At 43.2% G+C, this 26,664-nt stretch overlaps 2 protein-coding genes across 5 annotated transcripts in view; one reads left to right on the top strand and one right to left on the bottom strand.

Annotated features, from left to right (window-relative positions):
• Positions 1-312: 312 nt before the first annotated feature.
• On the bottom strand, positions 313-13,540 carry LOC149287683 (uncharacterized). 4 transcript variants are annotated; one of them, XM_089492499.1, is made up of 4 exons: positions 13,516-13,540; positions 11,379-11,544; positions 10,408-10,528; positions 313-1,379 (listed from the first exon to the last, which is right to left on the bottom strand). In XM_089492499.1, exons 2-4 carry the CDS (start codon positions 11,451-11,453, stop codon positions 478-480), a joined length of 1,098 nt encoding a protein of 365 aa, XP_089348625.1. In that variant the 5' UTR covers positions 11,454-11,544; positions 13,516-13,540; the 3' UTR covers positions 313-477. The 4 variants fall into 4 exon arrangements, with proteins under 4 accessions (XP_089348625.1, XP_089348622.1, XP_089348623.1 ...); XM_089492496.1 differs by lacking the exon at positions 13,516-13,540 and adding an exon at positions 12,840-12,924; XM_089492497.1 differs by lacking the exon at positions 13,516-13,540 and adding an exon at positions 12,722-12,796.
• Positions 13,541-20,958: 7,418 nt separating this feature from the next.
• LOC149287682 (uncharacterized) overlaps positions 20,959-26,664 on the top strand; it is a 39,844-nt gene continuing 34,138 nt past the window's right edge. The window contains exon 1 of the mRNA XM_089492546.1: positions 20,959-21,007. Coding sequence (XP_089348672.1) covers positions 20,959-21,007 — 49 coding nt within the window. The remainder of the gene's footprint in view (positions 21,008-26,664) is intronic.

Below are 26,664 nucleotides of genomic sequence, written 5' to 3'. Positions count from 1 at the left end.
AAGAATATATTGAAACCCTAAAACCTAAAACTCCATCTGATACCAAACCTAGCCCTCACCTACAATTCCCGCCATCTATCCCCCACTATTAACCAGCCCCTCTTTGCTATTCTTCTCACACGCACAATCTCTCCCTGTCCCAGACATTTGAAGAAGCTAGCTCCCTTTCTGTTACTACTGGTCCCCAACTTTCTTCAGCCAACATCCCACAGATTGTGAATGCTATCATTGCTATTCTAGATAGCTGCAACAAATCCCAGTCCTCCTCCACCTATCTAGCTAACCTATACCATGATCCATAATCCCCAGCCAAATTTATAACCCAAAGCCATACTAGTAGCAATGAAAACCTAAACTTATGAAAATAGAACATAAACAGACATATGGACATAAAAACCGAACAAATAAAATCATGAGGGCCTTTTGGTTGGACAGTTAGATATTTTTGTATTCCTTCTTTACAATAATAATGTTTGTTCACTGCTTGGATTTGAGTGGATTTTCTCCTGTATGGATTCTCTGGTGTGTCAGTAGGTTTGACTTCAAAGAAAAACATTTCCCACAATGCTGGCATTTGTATGGCTTCTCACCTGTGTGGATTCTTTGGTGTGTCAGTAGGTTTGATTGCTGAGAAAAACAGTTTCCACAACGCTGGCATTTGTATGGCTTCTCTCCTGAGTGGATTTTCTGGTGTGTCAGTAGGTGGGACTGCCGAGAAAAACAGTTCCCACAATGCTGGCATTTGTATGGCTTCTCTCCTGAGTGGATTTTCTGGTGTGTCAGTAGGTGAGACTGCTGAGAAAAACAGTTCCCACAATGCTGGCATTTGTATGGCTTCTCTCCTGAGTGGATTCTCTGGTGTGTCAGTAGGTGAGACCGCTGAGAAAAACAGTTCCCACAATGCTGGCATTTGTATGGCTTCTCTCCTGTGTGGATTCTCTGGTGTGTCAGTAGGTTTGACTTCAAAGAAAAACATTTCCCACAATGCTGGCATTTGTATGTCTTCTCTCCTGTGTGGATTCTTTGGTGTGTCAGTAGGTTTGATTGCTGAGAAAAACAGTTTCCACAACGCTGGCATTTGTATGGCTTCTCTCCTGAGTGGATTCTCTGGTGTGTCAGTAGGGTTGACTGGTGAGAAAAACAGTTCCCACAACGCTGGCATTTGTATGGCTTCTCTCCTGAGTGGATTCTCTGGTGTGTCAGTAGGTGGGACCGCTGAGAAAAAAAGTTCCCACAACGCTGACATTTGTATGGCTTCTCTCCTGTGTGGACTCTGAGATGCTTGACAAGGACTGACTTGTAAGCAAAATGTTTCCCACAGTGCTGGCATTTATGTGACTTCCTTCTGGTGTGGAATCTCTCATGACTGACAAGTTCTTCTGTAAACAAGGACAATGAGAGACAAGACTGAATCTCAGCATTAAGAGAGGAAGGTTTTACCCCAAGATTTAGTCCCACGTTCACCCCTCCCTATGTGAGATTAAATTAATTTGGGAGCGTTACACACGCACCAATAGTACGTGCTCGGCGCGTACTAGGGTTAGAAAGGGGCATCTATTGTAGACGCCCCTGAACCCGGGCACCACCATTTTGACGTCGTGGATGCGTAGCGTCTGGATGTTGTGTGGCGGAAGTGATGCCGTGAGTGTGCGACTAGTGCCTCGCGGCACCACTTCTAGGGTGCTGAAAGAAGCACCATTTCCGAGGTTCTTTTTTGCTGCGTCTGGGAATCGCACGGTTTGGCCACTCCGGTTCTGGGACGCGCCAACCGCCGGTGCTGGCAAACCGCCGCTTTCAGGAAGTCTGTAATGCTCCATAGTTGGTGTGAGTGACCCGAGCATAATCCTGTTCTGGATGCCCCAAATTCATATAATGATTGTATCCTTACTCCTAGGAGCTAGCAAAGAAGACATTGTAGGTGAACTTCCATAAGGAAATCAGTGGAAGCAGATAGTCAGACAGTTGAAAAATATTCTAATAAATATATGTAAAAATACTTTGATTGAAAAGTGGCCTCATTTCCTGTGAGACTGCCATAGAGGGTTGAGTCAGAGCACATGGCATGATGCAAGCTAACTGCAGAGGAGGCTTCATGCTGTGTGGCACCAGGAGATGACTCACAACCAATACAGGATACAGCTCACATGCGGAATGGTGTGGGTTGGAGTTGTGTGTACAAGAGATTGTGAAGATGATGAAAGTCAGAGAGGAGAGCTGGTACATATTTGTTTTCTATTGCAACTCAAGCTAAAGAACCTCCAAGGACTTGGAGGAAATCAACTGTGTCTGTCAGTTATTTTTAAGTGTGGAAAGTGGTTAGTGCATTGCCAATACCTATATCTGGAGATTTACTTCTGTTCTGGCTGTGTTATTATTGAGCTCTGGGAGTGTTGCCTTCAGACTGTGCTATACTTTGGCTTTGAATGGGACCAGAATTCAGAGCCAAGAAGGACCTGAGAGCCGGTGTGATAATCCTTTTTGGCTGAAGTATTTCCACCATTTAATTCAGTTTCAGACATTTTTTCCCCCACACAAAAAAACTTTCTAAAGCAATTTAAGCCTTTTTGAATGCTCGGTTTCTGCCCACAAGCAACAATTTCAGTATAAATATACTGTTGTTCAGCATCAGTCCAGTTGCAGACAGACCCTCTGTTGACTTACATTGCTAAACACCTCTCTACACTCGCCAGCCCCACTTGCCATTGAAGTTACTGTCTTCTCTCCGAGAAGAGAGAAATAAAGCGAGAAGAGAGAAATAAAGAAAGGGATAAGAGGGAAAGAGAAAGTGCTAATAGGCAAAGAGAGGAAAGGACACAAAGGAAGACTCAAGGAAAAAAAGATAATCAGGAGACAAAGGGGCTGAATACAGACCATCAAGAAAACAAGAAAGCAGAAGAGGGCACCACAGGAGGGACATAAAAATTAGTGTAGAAAGCTAATTGGAATATAAGGACCCGGGTTGAAAAGCAAAGGAAAAATGGGATTTAAGTTAATTTCATGGAATGTAAAGAGAATAAGTCAGGAAAGGAAAAGAAGGCATGTAATGCATTACTTGGAGAAAAATAATTTTGATTTACTATGTTTACAGGAAACTAAAATGAAAGATGGGGACATAAAATATTTACGTAATAGGAAACTGGGAACTTTATTTTGTGCAACAGTAAATAAAAGGAAAAGGGGCATTGCTATTTTTGTAAATAAAAGATATGAAGCAAAACTTGTGAAAAAAGATAAAGATGGTAGATTGCTTTGTGTAGAAATGCTACTGGATAATGTGAAATATGTGATATGTAATGTTTATGCCCCACTAGAAAGGAAAGAAATGTTTTATAAAAATTTGGCAGAGAATATAAGGGAATTTGAAAACGACAACTTAATTATAACTGGGGACTTTAATGGCGTGATAAACCCTTTGAGGGACAGAAAATCCCAGAAAAAAACAAACCAACAATTCCAAGGAAAGCTGCCTAAAAATTTCTTTAATATGAAGGAGGAATTTAATTTGATAGATGTTTGGACACATTGCAATGGGGATAAAGAAGGGTTTACTTTTTATTCGGATGCACACAAGTCCCTATCAAGACTAGACTTAGTGTTGCTTACAAAAACAGTGGCAACTAAGGTAAAAAAATGGAAATATGGCCAAGGACTTTTTCTGACCATAATAAGATAGAACTGGAATGAAATGAGAAATGGAATAGAAATAAAGGTTGGTGATTAAATGAGGATATTCTGGAGGATGAAGATTTTGTAAATAGGGTTAAAAAGAGTTGAAGTTTTTCTTTGAGACAAATAGTGGAAAGGAGAATAAAATGAAAGTAGTGTGGGATACAAGCAAGGCGTTTGTAAGAGGATTATTTATACAAAGAATGATGGAAATTAAAAGGAAAGAAAGACAAAAGGAGGAAAAAATTAGAAATGAGCTTAAAATGAAAGAACAAGAGCTACAACAAGTAAAGAAAAATAAAAAATTAGTAAATGAAATAAAGATTTTGAAAGGACAATTGGAAAGAAAAATAACAGAGGAGATTTCCATTAACTTAAAAAAATTAAAACAAAATCAATTTGAAAACGCAAATAAAATAAGTAGGTGGATGGCTAATAGATTAAAGAACGAGAGAGAGAAAAAGATGATAACGCAAATTAATCAAAATAACATAATTATAACGGAACTGGAGAAAATTAAGAATGCCTTTGTTTCATAGTTTAAAAAATTATTTGAGGAACAGGAAGGGGGTGTACCTGTTGAGAAACAGATAACAGAACTGCATGAACACAATGAAATAAGAATAAATTTGGATCAGAAGGAGAAATTAAATGCGGAAATAACATCAGATGAAATAAAAAACGTAAAAGCCTCTGGGATAGATGGGCTTACGTCAAAATACTATAAAGTTTTTGAAACAGAACTACAAGAACCTTTAAAGAAAGCATACAATTTAATTCAAACAGAGGAGAAACCAGAAACATGGGGAAAAACTTTAATATCTTTGATACCAAAAGAAGGTAAAGATGAAAAATTAATGAGTAACTATAAGCCAATTTCCTTAATGAATAACGATTATAAGATCTGGGCATTTATTATGGCAAATAGACTTAAGATAATATTGAATGATATAATAAAAAAGGATCAGAATGGTTTCCTGCCTAGGAGGAAGATTAAAAATAATATAAGAACTATAATAAATGTACTGGACTATTATAACATGCATAATAAAAAAGGCGGCGCTATTGTTTGTCGATGCGGAAAAAGCGTTTGATAGTATCAGTTGGAAATTTATGTTTAATTTATTAAAGGTAATGGATTTAGGGGAAAACTTTATTAAATGTGTGGAGGAAATATATAAAAAGCAAAGGCATGATTAATAGTTAATGGAGAACTAACGGAGGAATTTACTATAAGAAGGGGGACAAGACAAGGATGTCCGCTGTCACCCTTACTGTTTATAATAGTATTGGAATATATGTTGAATAAGATAAGGAAAAATCAGAGGATAAGAGGAACTAAAGTACGAGGAGAAGAAACTAAAGTACAAGCTTATGCGGATGATTTGGTGGTAATCCTTGAAGATCCGATAGTAAATATCGAAAGTCTGTTATTTTTATTAAATTGGTTTGGAGAATTATCAGGATTTAAAGTAAATAAAGGTAAATCGGTGATAATAGCTAAAAATATGAATAAAGAGGAAAAAGAAATGTTAAAGAAAAAACAGGATTTGAAATATTGAACAAGGTAAAATATTTAGGAATCTGGATTTCAAATAACAATATGAATCTTTTTGATAATAACTATAAGGCAATGTTGAATAGATTGAGTAGATGGGCAAAACTAAATTTGTCTATCCTAGGTAAGATTAATGCAATAAAAATGTCCATCCTACCAAAGATTTTATTTATCTTTATGAATTTACCAACAACTATTAATAATAAAATTATAGATCAGTGGAATAGGGAATTTAAAAAAAATTATTTGGAAGGGAGGTAAGGCGAGAATTAGGTGGAATAATATAAAGGAGAAGAAAGAGAACGGGGGATGTGCCATGCCAGATATTAAAACATATAGTTGGGCATGTGATATGCTCTGTCTGGAGGATTGGATTAAGCTAAAAGATAAAAGTATATTAAATTTGGAAGGAGCAATTCTTTGTTTTGGCTGGCACGGACAGCTCTGGTATAATAAAGATTTAGTACATCAAGATTTTTACTACAATCCAATTTGGAGGGTATTAATAGAGACATGGAATACAATTAAAGCCAAATTTTACTTTAAAATACCAGGATGGGTGTCAACTCATGAAGCCTTTGCTAATAGATGGGATGTACAAAATACTTGGTTAAGATATGATGATGTAGTAACGATGAATGAAAAACAGGAGTTGAGTATAAAAACTAGAGAACTAATTAAAGAAGGTAAAGAAATAAATTGGTACAGTTACCATCAAATACCATCAAAGAAGATATAAAAACAACGGGAATTGAATTAAAACCAGTAGAGTTGGACAAAATAATAATGGAGGATGGAGGAAAGAAAATAACAAAATATTACAATTTGTTTAGAGAAAGAGAGTCAGAAAGAGAGCCAATAAAACAATATATGATTGGTTGTGCGAAAGATCTTGGGCATGAGATACCACTAGAAGCGTGGGAAAAATCTTGGAGGAAAACAAATTCATTTACTAGGTGCCAAGATCTTAAAGAAATTTTTTTAAAGATGAGTAATAGGTGGTACTACACGCCTGATAGGCTAAAGAAGATGTTTAAAACTGAAACAGACATTTGCTGGAATTCCCAAAAGGAAAAGGGAACAATGATCCACATGTGGTGGAAATGCGAAAGAGTTAAAAGTTTCTGGGAGGACATACATAAAACAATACAACAAATATAAAATACAAGAAAAAACCAGAGATTTATCTGTTGAATATGACACATTATTTGAGGGCAGAGGATGAGAATAAACTGAGGAGAATTATGTTATATATGATCATTCTTGCCAGGATGGTTATTGCAAAATACTGGAAAGCAAATGTAGAGTTACAAATAGACGAATGGTGATTAAAATTAAACGATATTAGAAAGTTAGATATACTCTCATGTAAACTTGAAGATAAGAAGAAAGATAAATTGGAAAAAGAATGGGGAGAAATATTGCTGTTTTTGGAAAAAAGATGGTGTCTGGACAAAAACCTGGTTGATTATGTGAATATAGAAACAGATAGTTATATAACTGGACCAGGATGTGAATATATACTAGTTAAACAAGGTTAAAATGTATGATGAGATAATTTTTGGAGAATATGTATGGATATACAACCAGTATATAACCGATGGGAAAAGTGATAACAGGATTCTGTTTTATATACCATAAGTAGGAAATAATAATAATAATAATAATAATAATAATAATAATAATAATGACTTTATTTCTAGCCCGCCTTTCCAAAGATCAAGGCGGGTTACAGCACTTAGACCATCCAACAGTACAATCCATAAAATACAATAAAAGCATCAATCAATATAACATCAGTTAAAACATACTACAATAAAAATAACTGTCCAAACTAGCACAATAGTGCAACAGTGAGGGGAGAGAAGGGGTTATCTCGAGGGTATTAGGGGTATGCCTGTTGGAAAAGGTGTGTTTTGAGCCCCTTTTTAAATTGGTGCAGAGAGGCGGCCGTTTAATATTTGTTTTTTTTGGAGGGAAAATGGGTTGTATATGGAAAAATTGCAAGAAGCAAAAGAAGACAAATAAGCAACACAAAAGAAGATTTGTAAAGACAGGAAGTAAAGATATGAAGAACAAATGGTGATGTAAATAAATAAATATAAGGTTCACCATCATTGATCTAGGTAATGTATTACCATTAGCAAAGCCTCACACTATTCACCACTCCCACCTTTGTTACCTAGTTTGTGTGTGTGTGTGTGTGCGCACGCGCGTGAACACATATATGTATGTGTGTGTGTGTTTTACTTTCCCCCTAAATAAAACACAAAAACCTATTTGAAATGCCTCTGGAGTTCTGTGTGTTTCCCGGCCTGGTATAGTTGGGATGAATCCTGAGGTCACTGTTGCCCTAATCTCTCCTTTGAGCTAAGTATGAATTTCCCCTAAAATCATAGCACAATGATGGCGATTTGGGACACTTGGAGGGCAGGAAGAGTAAGTGGAGAGGAAGGGAGCAGGGCAGCCCCACAGACCTTTCCCTGCCCTTCAAGTGCCCTGTTTGGGACACTTGGAGGGCAGGAAGAGTAAGTGGAGAGGAAGGGAGCAGGGCAGCCCCCGTGCCTCCCTCCCCACAGAACTTTCCCTGCCCTCCAAGTGCCCCATTTGGGATACTTGGAGGGCAGGAAGGTTAAGTGGGGAGGAAGGGGGTTGGGCATCCCCCCTGCCTCCCTCCCCACAGACCTTTCCCTGCCCTCCAAGTGCCCCGTTTGGGACACTTGGAGGGCAGTAAGAGTAAGTGGAGAGGAAGGGAGCAGGGCAGCCCCCGTGCCTCCCTCCCCACAGACCTTTCCCTGCCCTCCAAGTGCCCCGTTTGGGATACTTGGAGGGCAGGAAGGATAAGTGGGGAGGAATGGGGCTGGGCAAAGTGCCACTTCTGGCACGTGTGGCATAGGTTCACCATCACTGTCATAGCACTTGTGAGTGTCCTCCCCAGACTCCAGAATTTTCAGTGACAAAGAGCCTCTGGAATCAACCATGGAGCTAAGCAAGCTCAGGTTGGAAAAGAAACATTAGAGAAAAAGGAATTTATGTGTTGCCATTTTCTCTCTTCATATGCATTGCTCATAATTGTTAAATGGAACCCCTAAATATATCTGAAAACAAGGGTCTGAGCCGGTTCTCACCAGTTCAGTTCTTAAAATCTGTCAGGTTGGTGGCTGCCTCCCAATCCCCAAGGCCCCTCTCCTGGCCCTTCCCAGAGGTCCCTTCCTGTCCACACAGAGCTAGGCAACCCTGGCTTTGCTCCTGCCTCCCCCTCCTGGCTCCCAGAGGCCTGATCCCCTTCCCTTTCTCCCTCCACTCTCCAACCTTCCCTCTTGCCCATCTGCACTGCTTCAGCATTTCACCTTTACCATCTCTTCCCTGCCTTTCTGTTTTTCACATTCCCTCCTTCTCTCTATCACAGACACACACCCAGAGAGTGTGATGCATAAAAGGGACACTTTGATGCCCATTTGTTCAGAATGGATGGATAATCAATATACAAGTGATTCATTGGGAAAGGCAGAGCAAGGGGGCTGGGAACTGGACTCGAATTTTGGTGAGGATCAAGCACCAGAGAGCAGCCTTAAAACAGCCTAAAGACATCTCTAAGACAGGGATGGACTACTGTCACATGGGGGGGTCATATTGGCTCTCAGGGGCACCCCCACATTGTATTGCCTAAAAATATGGAATAATGTTTTGCCCCTCAGTATCCCATTGCATCCCTTTGGGGAAGTGGAGGCCGTTTTACCACTGTTGAGCCCTCTCTGATCCATTGCATGGCAAATTTTCCCCAAGAACCATCTCCAGAGCCTCAAAAGGATGGAAGAGGGACCAAAAAGGGTAGGAACCTTGCTGAGCAATATGCTAAGTACCATTTGGGTGAGGAAAGCATTAATCTCCATGCTTCCTTCCCACAAAACCCTAAATTTCAGAATTAAAAAGTCCTTAGCTTGAACCAAAAGGTTTATTGAGAAACTCCAGCAGAAGCATCCATTAACTTGTCTAAGCAGTCTTTGAAGAGTCAGAATCTTTTCCCTCCGTCGTTTACTATCTCCACACTCCTCCCTTTCCTCTCCCTTCAGCCCCTAACCAACCCAGCTGCCAAGGTACCTCTTGCCTTCTTCTTCCACTGTTCTCATACCCCTCTCCCCCTGGGGCATGCCTGCCACCCAAATCTCACAAACCAGTCAGTTAATAGCCTCCACAACAGACTCCCTTCCTCCAAGCTGTTCTAGGCCCCATTATACTTACCAACGACTTAAAACTACTAACATTTAAACTACTAACAATTCCCCCCTAAACCGCAATCCCATTCTGGATGAACCACAGAAGCTGGTTCTGACAATTGGCAGTTTACGATGGGGTATTAAGAATCCTTATAAAGTGTAGAGCAATAGTACCTCACTAAACCACAAATTCAAATAATCTACAGGACGTTGTTATCTCAATTAAACTACACTTGAAAGGGATCTAGGACTCCCAGTAGACCACAAGTTGAACATGGACCAACAGTGTGATGCGGCAGCTAAAAAGGCCAATGTCATTCTAGGCTGCATCAATATGAGTATAGTTTCTTGATCAAGGGAAGTAATAGTGCCACTCTCTTCTGCTTTGGTCAGGCCTCCCTTGGAATAATCCTGTGTCCAGTTCTGGGCACCACAATTCAAAAGTATGTTGAAAAGTTTGAACATGCCAAGAGGAGGACAACCAAAGTGGTGAAGGATCTGGAAACCATCAAGCCCTATGAGGAATGGCTTAGACAACTGGGTACGTTTAGCCTGGAGAAAAGAAAGTTAAGAGTGGATATGATATCCATGTTTAAATATTGGAAAGGGTCATATTGAGGATGGAGCAAGCTTGCTTTCTGCTGCTACAGAAAAAAGGAGACACCACAATGGATGCAAGCTGCAGGGAAAGAGGTTCCACCGAAATATTAGAAGGAATTTTGAGACAGTGCAATATACTCCCTTAGACCTTGGTGGAGTCCTCTTCTTTGGAGGTCTTTAAACAGAGGCTGGATGGTGCTTGGAATGTGTATTCCTGCATGGCAGAAGAGGGTTGAAGTGAATGGCCCTTGTGGTCTATTCCAACTCTATGATTCTATAAGTCTAGTGGAATCATAGCACCATGATAATTTAGCATAAAAGGGACCTCAGTCTTCATAGAAAGGAGAATGGATTACGGTTCCTTACCCACAGAGGCCACATTGTGATAATTCTCCATCATCACATAACTGTACATCAGTCTCTGTTCCTTTGTCAACAGTTTCCATTCCTCCTCAGTGAAATATACAGCCACATCTGCAAAGGTCACCTGCAACAGAAAATAGCCCTCATCCAGAAAGTGACTAAGCAAAAGGGGAGGAAAGCACATGGTGCATCCCAAATATTATTTCATCACTTCACAATTCATTCCAGGAAATAAACTTTAAATTCTGTCAGCAAGAAAAAAAGCTACTGCCTTCGAGATCCAGTTTGTTTGGAATCCTTTCAATATAATATACAATATAATAAACAATATAATTTAGGCCATGCCTGGGATATTGATGATGGATTAGGATACTGACTATCCCAACACATACAGTACATTTAGCCACCAAAGAATTATAGTGCATGTAGATATTTCTTGCCACATTTCAGAGGCCAAAGTTAATTTTAACAAACTGTTGTGGGGAGCACTGTGGGCTTGAGGGCCACTGGGACCACCCCATATTTAGACCCAGACATGTTCTACCATGTCCCCCAACATTTCACAGATGGGAAAAGGAAGACACATGTAGACAAGCAACACAAAAGGTGGTCAAGATGGCCAAAGTTGTTTATGAAGAAGATCACACAAGCTAGGAAGTGCACAACAGTTTGCTTTTGCTTCAGTCTCCTGGGAAGGGCAATATCCTGCCTCTTTCTTTCCCCTCCTCTCCCCACTTTTGAGTTGATGGGGGGCAAACTGAATGGCATTCAGGAGCTGAAGTGAGCTGAGAAGGGGGAAAGTGGGAGGAGGGGAGACCAACCGGGACATGTTTGGAAGCGCCTGAAAAAGTGGGGCGACAGAGGATTAACCAGGACTGTCTCTGCTAAATTGGGAGAGTATGTTCCCCGCTTGCTTTCATGAACTATCCCAGTAGTGACACAGATGAAACTAATAGTCAAGAACCTCGACTCACCAAAGAGTTCTTGTACGTCTGCATCCTCTTTCTCTGGGAGCCCAACTCCCTCCGCTTGGCCTCTGTGTCGGCCATCAGGTGGGCAGGGGTCCTGGTGGTCTGGCCCTTGGGTCACTTCCAGCAAAAGGTGCCCCAAAGCTGTGTCCAAGGGGCCGAGATGCAGTTCCTGAGAAAAGAGACCAGAGATTCAAAAAAGGACGCAAATTGGATCTCCTATAAAGAATCGATGCAAATAGAACTGGTTCTAGAATAAAGACACAAGAAGATCGTAATTATCAGGGTATTATCTTTCATGGTTCTTTTACAGACAATTAAGAAAGCTCTTCCTAATGGATAAAAAACAATCCGGTATTTGCAAATCAGACTCTGATCTAGAACAAGAAATTATGTCAAATAAAGATGCCTTGTTAGCAAGACTTTATAATTGTATTCTTAAAAGGTTAATAATAATAATAATAATAATAATAATAACGGTACCCTCCTCTCCTTAAAAAAGTATTAAATCCAAAGCAATATTTAAAAAACAGAAAAAACAACAAACAAACAAACAAAATGGACAAACTCTCAAGAGGAATTAGATAGGAGCCTCCTTCTCTCTCTGGAGCCACAGGAGAGAAAGAGAGGCCTCTGTTCAACTGAGACTCAGAGAAGGTTCTGGAACATTATTCCCCTCAGTCACAAGCAGCACAAAATGGCCATAAGAACACAAAATGGCCTCCGGAACACAAAATGGCCGCCAGAACACAAAATGGCCTCTGGAACACAAAATGGCCTCCAGAACACAAAATGGCCTCCGGAACACAAAATGGCCTCTGGAACACAAAATGGCCTCCGGAACACAAAATGGCCTCTGGAACACAAAATGGCCTCTGGAACACAAAATGGCTGCCAGAACACAAAATGGCCTCTGGAACACAAAATGGCCGCCAGAACACAAAATGGCCTTTGGAACACAAAATGGCTGCCTCTTCCTAAGCACTTGGCATTTGGCAGTTGGAGGCCTTCAGGGAACCCAAAAGGGAGGATGAAGGGGCCCCAAAGTCAGAAGGATCCTCAAACAGGATTTCCAAACCTTAACAACACCTGAAATGCCAAACCAAAAGTACATTCCCAGAGTTCCATAGCACTGAGCCATGGCCATTACAGTGGTGCAGAACAAGGCCCAGTGATGGTGGCATTAATGATGATTAAGGTCTGGGGGCAGCTCTATCCTCCCCCCCAGGCCTGATATCATCATCATCATCATCATCATCATCATCATCATCATCATCATCATCTTTGCTACAACATGAGAGCCACCATTAAAAGCATTGAAATCCCCTTTGGGAGTCCCACTCTCCCACCTTCAGAGAGAGTGGCCCATGCTTAGAAGGACTGCTGGGCCTCCTTCCTCCCCACCTTAATGGCAGTGGCCAAAGGAAAGCACCAGCAGCAGTAGACCCAAGCCAGGCCCAGCCGGACCTCAGTGCAGCAGTGAAGCCTAGTGGTTCCAGGCCTTGTCTCTCTGCTGTCGCTTCACTTCACTTCACTCCCCTCTCTCTCCTTCCTTCCTCCCTTAATGTCTGTCTGTCTCCTTCTCCCTCTAAAACTCTACTCCTCTCTCACTCTTCTGCGCGCAAAGCTAAATAGAGAAGCTGAAGCTCCGCCTCTTCTTGAAGCTGGCCAATGGGACTATGGTCACTTCAGACTGGTGCTCCATACCTGAAGGAATGAGACCAGCCCATTACCTCAGGCTGATGCTCATTGCCTGAGAGATTGAGATTGGCCCATGGTGACTTCAGTCTGATGCTCCAAACCTGAAGGATTAAGATGGGACTATTGTGATCTCAGGCTGATGCTCCTTTCCTGAAGATTGAGACTGGCCCATTGTGATCTCAGACTCAAGCTCCTTGCCTTAAAGATTTAGATAGGACTATTATGAGTTGAGGCTGGTGCTCTTTAGCTGAAGGATTGAGACTGGCCCATTGTGACTTCAGCTTGAAGCACCTTCTCTGAAGGATTGAGAATGGCCCATTGTGACCTAAGGCTGATGCTCCTACCCTCATGCATTGAGTCTGCCCATTTTGATTTCAGGCTGATGCACCTTGCCTGAAGTATTCAGATGGCGCTATTGTGACTTCAGGTTGCTGCTCCTTACCTTAAGCATTGAGACTGTCCCATTGTAATCTCAGAATCAGAGAATTAGAGAATCATAGAGTTGGAAGAGACCACTGGGGCCATCCAGTCCCCCTGCCATGGAGGAACTCTCAATCAAAGCATAGTGAGAGATGGCCATCCAGCCCCTATTTAAAAACCTCCAAGGAAGGAGACTCCAATACACTCTGAGGAAGGAGTGTGTTCCAATGTCCCTCCTAATGTTGAGGTGGAATCTCTTTTCCTGGAGCTTGCATCCATTCCTCCGGTTCTTGTTCTCTGGAGCAGCAGAAAACAAGCTTGCTCCCTGCACAATATGGCATCCCTTCAAATATTTAAACAGGGCTGTCATATCACCTCTTAACCTTCACGTCTCCAGGCTAAACGTCCACAGTTCCCTAAGTCGTTCCTCATAGGATATGGTTTCCAGACCCTTCACTATTTTAGTCGCCCTCCTTTGGACAGACTCCAGTTTCTCAACATCCTTTTTTGAATTGTGGGGCCCAGAACTGGACACAATATTCCAGGTGGGACCTGACCAGAGTAGAATAGAGTGGGACTATTACTTCACTTCATCTAGACACTATACTTCTATTGATGCAGGCTAAAACTGCATTTGCCTTGTTAGCTGCTGCATCACACTGTTGACTCATATTCAACTTGTGGTCTACTTAGACTCCTAGAATCCTTTCACACGTAGTTTCATTCATCCAGGTGCCCCCCATTCTGTATCTGTGCATTTCATTTTTATGCCCTTAATGCAGTAACTTACATTTCTCTGTGTCAAATTTCATTTTGTTAGCTTTGGCTCAGTTTTCTAGTCTGTTCAGGTCATTTTGAATTTTGATCCTGTCCTCTGGGGTTTTAGTTACGCCTCCTAATTTTGTGCCATCTGCAAATTTGATATGTATGCCCCTATTTCTGTCCTCCAAGTCATCGATAAAGATGTTGAATAGCCCTGGGCCCAGGACAGAGCCCCACAGGACACCCCACTGGTCACTTCTCTCCAGGATGAAAAGGAGCCACTGTTGACTATCCTTTGGGTTTGGCCAGTCAACCAATTATAAATCCATGTAACAGTTTCCTTGTCCTGCTTGTTTCATGTTTTTGTTTTATATACTGTTTAATTTGGTTAACTATTAAGGGACATAGCTATGAGATTCTATGATATGGGGTGCACTATGAACCTTTTGATAAATGAACAAGTATTTCAATCCTATATATACATATCATCAGACATAACTCCAGAGAATGTTAGCCTTTTGGATGCCACAAGGTTCCTCTCATTCTTCAGAGCAAGAAGCAACACCTCAGCTGCCTTCTAGAAGATAAAGCAAAAAGGCTTCCAAAAGGACTGAAGCCTTGGGCAAGTCACACTCTCTCAGCCTCAGAGGATGGCCATGGGAAACCCACTCTGAAGGAACCTGCCAAGAAAACCCCTTCAGAGACTCCCATAAGGTCACCATAAGACCTGGAAACATCTGGAAGGCAGACACCAAGAGCAACATTGGGAAAGAGGTGCAAGCCTTGCCTTGGGAAAGTGTAAAGACTGGACTCCAGTCAATGGAGGTCTTCTTCAGGCAGTAAAGAGAGGTTTATGCAAATGCAGAATGACATCACTGCTACGGAAGGCTCTCTTGACCAATCAGAGAGCAAGATAAAGGTTCTTCTGGAATCTTCCGTGAGAAGGAGATATAAGGACTGAGAGACCAAGAGACAGTTGGGGGAATTGTGTCGGTTGGAGATCAAGAGAGAGAGTTAAAGAGCGGATCTTGGAAGTTAGTCTCAGAACTGGACATTAGGTCTATTTCTTTAATAGCTTGTATGAACTGAACATTATATACTTACAAATATTGTAACTGCAAGGTTCTTAATATCTTGTAGGACTTATATTTTAGTTATATTTTGTTATCTATAATAAATACCTCCTTGGAGTATCTACTACTCAACGCTCCTTTTACACTTCTCTTGGCTCGGTTGATGCTTGGGAAGATCAGTAAAGAAGAATAAATAAGGTTCCTTAACTGGTCCCAGTGTAGGTTAAGGGAAATCCTTTTATAATTCATTGGATGGAGGCAGCGGGATTTAAGGAAGTTAACGGTCTGCTGGGCTAAGAGCCATAATGTCTAAATATCTAATTAACAATTTGTAATCCACTCTGATAGCCTTTTGGCTGAAGAGAGGGATATAAAAACATTATTATTATTATTATTATTATTATTATTATTATTATTACAGGGCCGCAGCTTGGCTGCTTGGACCACCAGAGATCATCAGAGTGAGTCAGTTGGAAAAGCCCATCTCACTCCAGAAAATAAAGGTACTTGAGGAGTTTGCACTCTATGTCTTTCTGTAATAGTAGCTACACAACTGATAATAGCATTTGCGACATTTAGGATTTTAAAAACAAATATGGCAGATTTAAATGCTGCTTTAAAACCTCTTTCCATCTGCCAGCTTTGCTCTGGTTTTGGGGGAAATGAGAAAGTGTTGGGAGGGAGGGACTGCCAACAGAATTAGGAGATGCATTGCAGGCTATGGACAGTTTGCAGCCAAGAAAGGTCCAAAACAGACAGAGAAGGCTTGATGTCTCACAAAATGACATTTCCCAGAATTCCTTAGCACTGAGCCAGGGCAGTTAAAGCGGTCTCAGATTGGATTATTGCTGCAGTGTGTTTCGGACTTAGTTGACCCTTGGCAAGTCACACACTCTCAGCCTCAGAGGATGGCAATGGCAACCCCTCTCTGAAGATACCTACCAAGGAAACCCCATGATAAGGTTGCCTTAGGGTTGCCATAAGTTGGACACGACTTGAAGACATACATGAAGAACAGAAAAAAGTCTGTACTTATTTCTCAGGTTGTACATGGGAATGGGAGGCAGTGTGGTGCAATGGTTTGAGTGTTGAGTTGCAACTCTGGAGGCCAGGGTCCAGTGCCTCACTCCTCCATGAAACCAGCTGGGTGCCCTTGGGCAAGAAGCCACACTCTCTCAGCCTCAGGGAAGGCAATGTCAAACCTCCTCTGAACAACTCTTGCCAAGGAAACTCCAGGAGAGGTTCCCCAGAAGTCAGCAATGACTTGTAGCCACACCACAAAAAACTACAAAGCCTCAAGAAAGAGACAGCATGGTTCAGTGGCTGGATGAGTGGACTATGACCCTGGAGACCAGGGTTCGAATGCCCTCTTGGCCACGGAAACCCACTGAGTAACCTTAGGCAAGTCACACTCTCTCAGCCTCAGAGGGAGGCAGTTGCAAAACCACTTCTGGACAAATCTTGCCAAGAAAAGCCTGAGAAGGGCTTCCCTTAGGGTCGCCATACATCAGAAACAACTTGGAGGCACACAGTGACAACAAAAGCAGTAACACCACTAACACAAGACAGCTAGGGAGAAAAGAAGGAAGGAAGAAGGAAAGTAACAAAGAAAGAAAGAAAGAAAGAAAGAAAGAAGATAAGAAGATATGGGAGTTGTAGTCCTTGGTTCAGAGGGATTGGAGGGGCCTTACTGCACGGCAGGACCAGTGTTGCTAACAATCCTCAAAAATATTTCCTGGCATGTTTTACCAAAATCCACGGAATCCCCCCCCCCCCAATATTACACGGAATATTCAGTCAAAATCCCTGTAACGTTCCTGTAATGTTAATAATAATAATCTTAATAATAAATGGATGTATTTATATATTTATTAATATGGCGGATCTTTTGCAAATAAACATAACCCTAATTGAATAAAAATAATTGTAACTTATTTCAACTCTCAAAATTACCATTGGACCAAACAAAGAATCTTTCAGTCCTTCTAATACCTTTAAGATATTTATTTTGACATGAAGGGGGTCCAGGAAGCTTTGTGCCAAATAGAAACCTTTTGTGAGACATTGAGCCTTCTCTATCAGAAAGAGCTCTGGTGCCACAATAAACTACATTTCCCAGAATTCCTTAGCACGGAGCCAGGGCAGTTAAAGCGGTCTCAAACTGGATTATTTCTGCAGTGTGTTTTGGACCTTTGTTATTATAAATGCTCAAGATCCAATCCATACTGCAGAAATAATCCAGTTTGAGACTGCTTTAACTGCCCTGGCTCAGTGCTAGGGAACCCTGGGAATTGTAGTTTTCTGAGAAAGAGCTCTGGTGCCACAATAAACTACAATCCCCATGCATATGAGGAAGTACGCTTAAGTGTAGGAAAGCTCATGCTGGCAACTTTTCTTTCGTGTGTCTCAAAGGTGCTACAAGATCTATCTCTGTATCATCATCACCATTATTATTATCATTATTAAATCCAAATGCAGCTGAAGAAGTGGACTTAAATTGGCAACACTGATGTACTGTAGACTCTTTCTCTGGGGCTGTGATCTGTAAGCGTGGAGGCAATTCCCTTGTCAAACCAGGGGATCCTGGGAATTGTAGTTTGTTGTGACATGTATGTGTATATATGTGTGTGTGTGTTGTGTGTATATATATGTGTGTGTGTGTGTGTGTGTATAAGAGCCTTGTCTCCCGCACGTCTGCCCTGGCTGAGCTTTTCCTGAGGGCGGGAGGGGGGGGGGACGACCACTCTCCTCTCTCTGATTGCCTGAAAACTCTCCGTGTGACTCCCAACAGGACTGGTTGCTCTGTAGCCTCGCTCTCAGAGTCAGGGCCACTGGTGCCAATTTCGGGGGTTTGTCCCGGAAATTGGGTTGTTTTTTTTCAGGGCTGGAGCTGAAATGTGCAAAAGTCCCTGAATCTCCACAGAATAGAGCCAGGCACAGAAATCACACGGAAAGCACTCAAAAATCCCAATTTCCGTGTGAAAGTCACAAAATTGGCAACAGTGTACCTCTGTTCAACTGAGGCTTCAGAGAAGGTTGTGGAACATTCTCCACACTCACAAACAGCACACAAAATGGCCTCCAGAACACAAAATGGCCACCGGAAAACAAAATGGCTGACAGAACACAAAAAGGCTGTCTCTGCCTGAGTGCTTGGCAGTTGACATTTGAGGCCTTCAGGGGAGAGAGAGACTGAGGGAAGGAGGTCCTGGAGGGAAGGGGCCTTGGGAGATATAGGGCTTTCCTGAGATATTTGGGGTTGCTTCCTAACAAAGGGGTTTCTGGACCCATACAGGATTTGGGGCAAACTGGTTCTGAAAGGCAGTAGCAGCCTTTTCTCTTGCCAATGTGATTTACAGTGTATTTCCTTGACTGGATCTCCCAGCATCCACATGGCCAGAAAGAGGAGGGGTCCTGCCCTGCATTTCATGGGTCTTAGGCTCTGGGAACGTGTGCCTTTGGCCAGCGTCCATGTGGCTGGGGCTCCAGAGTCCCTCCTGCCTTGTTCCATATTAACTGCAGGAGGAGCCTGTGAGGGTGAGGCAGAGGCGGGGCCTTCCAGCTCCTCTGCCCCCATTGGCCAGACTGAAGAAGGGGAGGAGCTTCTGCCTCTCTATTTAGCTCTCTGCGCAGAAGAGTGAGTGAGGAGTAGAGAGAGACAAGGAGGGAAGAGAGAGACAAAGACAAGGAGGGAAGGAAGGAGGGGAGTGGAGAAGGACAAGGAGGAAGGAGAGGGACAAGGCTTGGAAGTGGTAGGCTTCACTGCTGTGCTGTGGCCTCCAAGTGCCAAGTGCTGAGGTGGAGCTGGCCATTCTGTGTTCCAGCAGCCATTTTGTGTTCTGGTGGCCATTTTGTGCTGCTTGTGACTGTGGGGAATAATGTTCCAGAACCTTCTCTGAGTCTCAGTTGAACAGAGGCTCCTCTTTCTCTCCTGAGGCTCCAGAGTCAGAAGGAGGCCAGGCTCCTTGGGCCAAAAGGAAGGAAGTGTGTCTCTTTGTGGGTCTTTTGTGTATATTTCCTGAGAGGGTTTTCTTATTACACAGCTCTGCTCACCTGCGTATGTCACCAGCAGGATTCTGTTCTCTGTCTCTTTGAGTGCTGCAGAGTTTCTTTCCAAGCCAATCCTAATCCTGGTCCCTTTTCTCAGGAACCTCATCTCGGACTCCTTGCACACGGCTTTGGGCCTCTGTTGCTGGAAGTGACCCAAGAGTAGGGCAACCAGGACCCCTGCCCACCTGATGGCCGACACAGAGGCCAAGCAGAGGGGGTTGGGCTCCAAGAGAAGGAGGCTGCGGAGGTACAACAGCTCTTTGGTGAGTCCCCATCCTGGTTATTAGTCTCATGTGTTTCACTGCTGGGCCAGTTCATGAAAGCAAGTGGAGAACATACTCTCCCAATTTGGCAGAGACAGTCCTGGTAAATCCTCTGTCACCCCACTTTTTCAGGGGCTTTCAAAAATGTCCCGGTTTTGTTCTCCTCCTCCCACTTTCCCCTTTGTCCTCAGCTCACTTCAGTTCCTACAAAATGAGTGCCAAGGATTTTGAACCCCATCAACTCAAAAGTGGGAAGAGAAGAGGTAAGAAGAGAGCAGGGAGTCCTTGCTAGGAGTCTGAGGCAAAAGCAAACTGCTGGGCCCTTCCCCGCTTTTGTGACCTTCCTCATAAACATCTTTGGCCATCTTGACCACCTTCTGGTGTTGTTTGTCCACATGTGTCTTTCTTTTCCCATCTGTGAAATGTTGGGGGATATGGGGGAACACCTCTGGACCTAAGCTGTGGCCCTCAAGCCCACAGCGTTCTCCAGAACTGTTTTTTAAATATGACATTTGCCATGAAATTTGGCAACAAATGGATAAATGCACTATAATTCTTTGGTGGCTAAATGTAGTATATGTTTTGTTATAGTCAATATCTTAATCTATCCTCAATATCCCAGCCATAGCCTAAGTTATTTTGTTTATATCTTATCTTTGGTTAATATATTATATATTGTGTATATCGAGCTAGAATAGACCCTTTCAATCAACTACTAAACGATTCTTCAACAGATAGGTAAATTCAGCTGATTCAGTGGGTCTACTCTGGTGAGGACCAGAGGCAGTTTTGCTTATGTGAAATTGCAATACTTGTGAAACTCAGCTTATTCCACACATGGTTGTAAATCCTATGGGATCAATAGGTCTTCTTGCACTGAGACTAATAGTATGATTCAGGCCCTTATCATGGTAATGAAAATCATTTGATGGTTCAGACTAAATAATAGTGAATCAAATATGATTGGGTGGGTTATACTTATAAGATGTAGTGATTGTTTGCAGAGGGATTTTGCAGCACCCTTGAGACCAACTGTGTGAAAGATATTGCAGCATTGAACCTGGTCTGTGTCCCTTCCTCTGGCAACAGCCCCCTGACCCTCTCCTCTCACCCCCTCAGAGCTCAGCCCCAGTGGTCAGTGGGACGGAAACGGGTCTTCCCAGCCACAACACATTGCTATGGGCTACATTCCTCTGGCCATGCAAGCAACTGCACAAGACCATTCCTGGGAGGAACAAGAAGGGATAGGAAATGTCCGAGACCCAGGTAGCCCCCTGTCCTTTTGGACTCTCACTCTGTGGGGCTCTTGCTACTGAGATGGCCTCAGGGAAGGCAGAGCACCTGACTTCTAACTTCAATGTGTCAGGTGATGGTGGGGCTGGGGTGTCTTTTCCAGGCATTCCTCACCCTCCTCAAGGGCTGCCCCACCTTCGACCAGAGCCAGTAATGCAGCCACCATGGTTCTCCAGCTCTAGCAGAGTTTGTCCTTCAGCCCTCCCTGTTAGCTCACCATTTCCTCCAAAGGAGGCCATACTTGAAGGCCACAGACCCGGTCTGTCCCTTGGAGGGGAGAGAGAGCTGGGGGGCTCTGGAAGAAAATGGAGTGGGGTGAACCCAGGAGGAAATGGATGGGAAACAGGATGATGTGAAAAGACCTTCCTATTGACACCCAGAGAATGTCAGAAACTCAGAGCTTTGCTTCCCAGATTTTATCCTACACAAACACACACACAATTGACATATCCAGCGGGAGCCATGTTGGCCATATAGCAGTAGCATCCCAAATCCACAAATCTAGGATATCGGATATGTTATATGGATGTGAATATACCACATTTTAGGCTTCACGGGAGAATGATAAAGAGAAGGCCAATGGATGGGACCTGTACTATTGGAGGTTGCTACCTCCAACAAAGGTTTTAAAATATCTTTTAAATTGGGACAGCATTGGCATGTTTTACCTTATCAACACCTACAAGTTTTCCTGTGTAAAAGCATGGAGCCTGCCTGAGAAATTCAGTTTTCTCTTCCAAACAGAGGGGCTTGTAGCCTCACAAAGGATTCGAGACAAACTGGATTTCAAAGGCAGTAGCTTTTTGCTTGCTAACATTATTTAAAGTTTGTTTCCTGGGATAAATTCTGAAGTAATGAAATAATATTTGGGATGCACCATGTGCTTTCCTTCCCTTTTATTAGTCACTCTCTGGATCAGGGCTATTTTCTATTGCAGGTGACTTTTGCGGATGTGGCGATATATTTCACCGAGGATGAATGGAAACTCTTGACAAAGAAGCAGAGACTTCTGTACAGCGATGTTATGATGGCGAATTATGAGAATGTGGCCTCTGTGGGTAAGGAACTTGACTCCACTGCCCTTCCTGTGAAGACTGAGGGTCCTTTCATACTACATTGTTATGGTGTTATGTTTCTACTTTAGAATTATGGAATCATAGAGTTGGAATAGGCAACAAGGGCCATCCAGTTAAACCCCTGGCCATGCAGGAATACACATTCAAAGCACCCCCAACAGATAGTCATCCAGCCTTTGTTTAAAGATCTCCAAAGAAGGAACGCTTTAGAAATAAATCTTAATAATAATAACAATGGCTCAGTACAGATTAGAAGAAAGGGGTGGCCACAGGCTGTCCCTTTCTCCTCCGGATCATTGCCGCAGCAACCTCATGGCCGCAAGAACGATCTGCAGCCAAAAGGAGCTAAGAAATGGAACTCCTTCCTGTGATGCCACCAAGGCGCCATTTGCACCTTGGAGCGTCACGGTGATATGTCTTATGCGCCGTGCTGTTTGGACGCGTCACACAAGACACGTCATGGATGCATGCGCCGTATGGATGGCACTGCGTCAAGATTGTGCTGCCCATAAGTATTAGGCTTTGGGAGTGTGCAGTTACTGCATGCTCCCAAACCCTAAAATCACCGCCGGCATGCCACAAAGTGTCCATTTCTACCAGGCCAATAATAACAATAATGATACTCCACCACGTTCAGAGGAAGTATATTGCACTCTCGAACAGCCCTTACTGTCAGCAAGTTCCTCCTAATCTTTAGGTGGCATCTCTTTTCCTGTGGCTTGTTCCTCTCCTTTTCTCTGGAATAGGAGAAAGCAAGCTTGATCCATCAAGGTGACATCTCTTCAAATATTTGAACAGGGCTATTATATCCACTCTTAACCTTCTCTTCTCCTGGATAAATATAGCCAGCTCCTAAGCCACTTCTCATAGGGCTTGATGGTTTTCAGTTCCTTCACCTTTTTGGTTGCCCTCCTTTGGATACTCTCCAGATTCTCAACATCCTTTTTGAATTGTGGTGCCAAGAACTAGACACAGGGTTATTTCAAGTGAGGCCTGACCAAAGCAGAATAGAGTGGCACTATTACTTCTCTTGATCTAGACACTATACTTTTATTGATAAAGCCTAGGATCATATTGACCTTTTTAGCTGCCTCATGTTCAACTTGTGGTCTACTATGAGTCCTAAGCTACTTTCACACGTAGTTTAATTGTCATAACAATATCCTGTGTAATCTTGGAATTTGTAGTTTGGTGAGGCACTATTGCTCTCCACTTTCTAAGGATTCTAAATATCCCATTCTAAACTGCCAATTCTAGGATTCTGTGGGAAGGAACTATGGAGATAAATGCTTTTCACTCCCAAATGCTCCTCAGCACATCCCTCAGTAGGGCGGTTTACAGATTGCCCCTTTGGGGTGGCATGTACCTGCCCCTTTCATCAACGGATCGGGGCCTCAGCTGCCACAGCGGTAGCCCTGAGGCCCCAATCCACCACTTTTCCACGCCGTGGCCTGGAAAAAGTGTCCTTGGGGCTTCAAGCCCCAAAGACACCCCAACAGTGGCGTGGAAAGGAGAAAGGGGCCACTCTGCACCTTTCTCTTTTGTATCACTGGCGCAGCTCTCTAAAGGCTGCACCAGCGACACAAATGAACGAAGGAGCTCCAAAATGGAGTTCCTTCCTGCGCCGTGGAAAGGGCGCCACAAGCGCCCTTTCATGACACCAGGACGTCACGTCCATGCCGCTCCGTTTGAATGCGGCGCAGTCGTGACATCCTAATGGGCATCACCATCTGCATGTAGAATGGGCGCCACCATTTTGTACGTACTGTGTGCGTACTAGGGTTGGGGGCGTCTGAAAAAGATGCCCCCGGGCAACCCTAGTACGTACACAGTACGTACTAGGGTGCCCTTCTGGAAAGGTCCTAAGTTTCCTGGCTTTTTTGGCCCTTCTTCCAGGCTTTTCAGGCTCAGGAGAGTCTTCTTGGGGAAAAGGCCTCCCCTGGCCCTACAATGGCTCAGAGAGAGCCCAATAGTGGCAAAATGGCCTCTGGTTCCCCAAAGGGATGCTGTGGGATACTGAGGAGAAAATAGTATTTCATTTCACCCCCAGACAATACAATGTTAGGTTGCTCCTGAGATCCCCTGTGGGCCAGTGTGACCCCCCCATCCCCATCATTAGGCCATCCCTGTCTTATAGATGCCTTAAGGCTGGCACTTGACCCTCACCAAAATTGGAGTCCAGGTCCCAGCCCCCTTGCTCTTGCTTTCCCAATGACTTATTTGTATATTGATTATCCTGCCTTTCTCAACAAATGGGACTCAGAATGTCCCTTTTGTGCATCACATGCTGTGGATGTGTGTCTGTGATAGAGAGATGGAGGGAATGGGAAAAACAGAAAGGCAGGAAAGAGATGCTGAAGGTGAAAGCTGAAGCAGTGCAGATAGGCAAGAGGGAAGGTTGGAGAGTGGAGGGAGAAAGGGAAGGGGATCAGGTCTCTGGGAGCCAGGAAAGGAAAGCAGGAGCAAAGCCAGGATTGCCTAGCTCTGTGTTGTTGTTGTTGTTGTTGTTATTATTAACCTTTATTTATAAAGCGCTGTAAATTTACACAGCGCTGTACATACAATCTTTTTAATTGGACGGTTCCCTGCCCTCTGTCTTACAATCTAAAAAGACATGACACAGAAGGAGAAGGGAGTGGTGGTGGCTAAGGGGCCTGTCTACTAAGATAATACATATAAAATACATAGCAATACCGGAAATGATTCAATAAAACAGACAAGAAAAGAACATCAAATAGCAAGTGACAATTATGCAATGCCTGGGAACGCTTCTCTGAACAGGATGGTCTTCAGCTCCGTTTTGAAGCTGGTTAATGAAGTGATGGCTCTTGCTCGCGGGGGAAGAAGGTTCCAGGAGTGAGGGGCAGCGAGTGAGAAGGGGCGAATCCTAGATGGGGCAGAGGAAATCCTGGGCTGGGACAGCAGGCTTGACTACCAGAACGGAGGGCCCTAGTGGGAAGGTGAGGGGAAATAAGGTGAGGTATGTGGACAGGAAAGGACCTCTGGGAAGGGTCAAGAGAGGGGCCTTGGGGATTGGGAGGCAGCCACCAACCTGACAGGTTTTAAGAACTGAACTGGTGAGAACCGGCTCAGGCCCTGGTTTTCAGACATATTAAGGGCTTCCATTTAGCAATTATGAACAATGTCTATGAAGAAAGGAAAGGCAACACAAAAATTCCTTTTTCTCTAATGTTTCTTTTTCCTACCTGAGCTTGCTTAGGGTCTTTTACCTGAAATGCTGGAGTTTGGGGAAGACACCTGCAAGTGCTATGCTTTTAGGGGAATTAGATACTTAGCTCAAAGGGGAGATATAGTTTGATTGAGGCAACAGTGACCTCAGGATCCAGCAAAGCTATAGCAGGTCTGCAATCACACAGAACTCCAAAGGCATTTGAAAGGCAAAATGAACAAACATGCACAGAGAGAATTAGGTAACAAAGGTGGGAGTGGTGAATAAATGTAAGACTTTGCTAATGGTAATATGTTGCCTGGATGGATCTCAATCCCAGTTGCTGAGAATCCGGAATGGGGAGAAAAGTCAGTAGCTCCCATGGCAAGTGGGGTTGGAGAGTGTATTGAGGTGCTTAGCCATGTAAACCGACAGAGGATCCTATCGCATGGGATAAAAAAGCCAGCTTAACTTTTCTGAATTGAATTCTGATTCGGGCTGCATCCGGGTCCTATCATATGTGAATCTCCGCTGAATCCACCAGCAAAATCCATCCTGGATTCAGCCCAAATCCCTGCAGCACTTCAGGGCCATTTTTTTAGTGTTGGAAGCTTCCACTTAAAAAAGAGGGGGATGCCTGAGCATGCTTCGGACCCAGGCTACATCTGGGATGGATTTGGCCAATAGATTCAGCAGTGATTTACATAAGATTGGACCCGGACATAGCCCGAATTAAAATTCTCTTTGGGAAAGGTACCCTGGCTTTCTTACCCCATGCAATAGGGAGCAGAGTGTCTGCCTGCAACTGGACTGAGGCTGAAGAACAGCCACTAGGAGCAGATATTTATGCTGTAATTGTTGCTTAGTGGCAGAAACTGAGGGTATGAAAAGGTTTAAATTGCTTTAGAATGTTTCCTGGGTGAGGAAAGAATGGTCTGAAACCAAATTTAATGCAATGAGGGCTTGGTTTAAGCTCTCCCCATTTACTGTGACTTCCTTCACTCTGTCCATCACTTCTTCTCTTAAATTAATGAGGAGAATTAAATTAAATTAAATTAAAATTATATTCTGGCCTCAAAAAGAAGAGCCCTCCCTCTGCCCCAACTGTCATCATCAGACCTAGGAGGGAGTGAAAAAGACAGGCCCAATTTCCATCAGGCCTAACTGTGAATTTTACTGTAACTCATGTCGCTCTGTTTTATTTTACTGTATTGTATTTATTTTTGTATTTTATTTTATTCTCTTTATTTTTATTGTTGTAACCCACCCGGATTCCTTGTGATTGGGCAGGCTATAAATAAATCATCAGCATCATAATTATTATTGGTGCAAGTACCTCAGACAAAAGGGATTAGCACACTGATTCTCAGAGCCTTTTTCTGACTATTTCCTTCCAGTCCCATTCCTTGGCCATAATCCCTTCAACCTCTACAGACATAAATGGATCATGCAGCTAAATCCATTCATTTTCTCAAGGCAGGTTCT

The sequence above is a fragment of the Sceloporus occidentalis genome, unplaced genomic scaffold, assembly GCF_023333645.1.
Source record: "Sceloporus occidentalis isolate IW3139 unplaced genomic scaffold, rSceOcc1.0.p SCAF_57, whole genome shotgun sequence".
Classification (NCBI taxonomy): domain Eukaryota; kingdom Metazoa; phylum Chordata; class Lepidosauria; order Squamata; family Phrynosomatidae; genus Sceloporus; species Sceloporus occidentalis.
Note: the sequence above shows the minus strand (reverse complement) of the source record. Positions and strands in the feature narration are given on the sequence as shown.

Coding starts and splice junctions, on each gene's coding strand:
- LOC149287683 (XM_089492499.1), bottom strand. CDS start 11,453: ATGGCCGACACAGAGGCCAAGCGGAGGGAGTTGGGCTCCCAGAGAAAG. Junction 10,529..11,378: donor AGACGTACAAGAACTCTTTG/GTGAGTCGAGGT, acceptor TTTCTGTTGCAG/GTGACCTTTGCAGATGTGGC. Junction 1,380..10,407: donor TCACAATGTGGCCTCTGTGG/GTAAGGAACCGT, acceptor CCTTGTTTACAG/AAGAACTTGTCAGTCATGAG.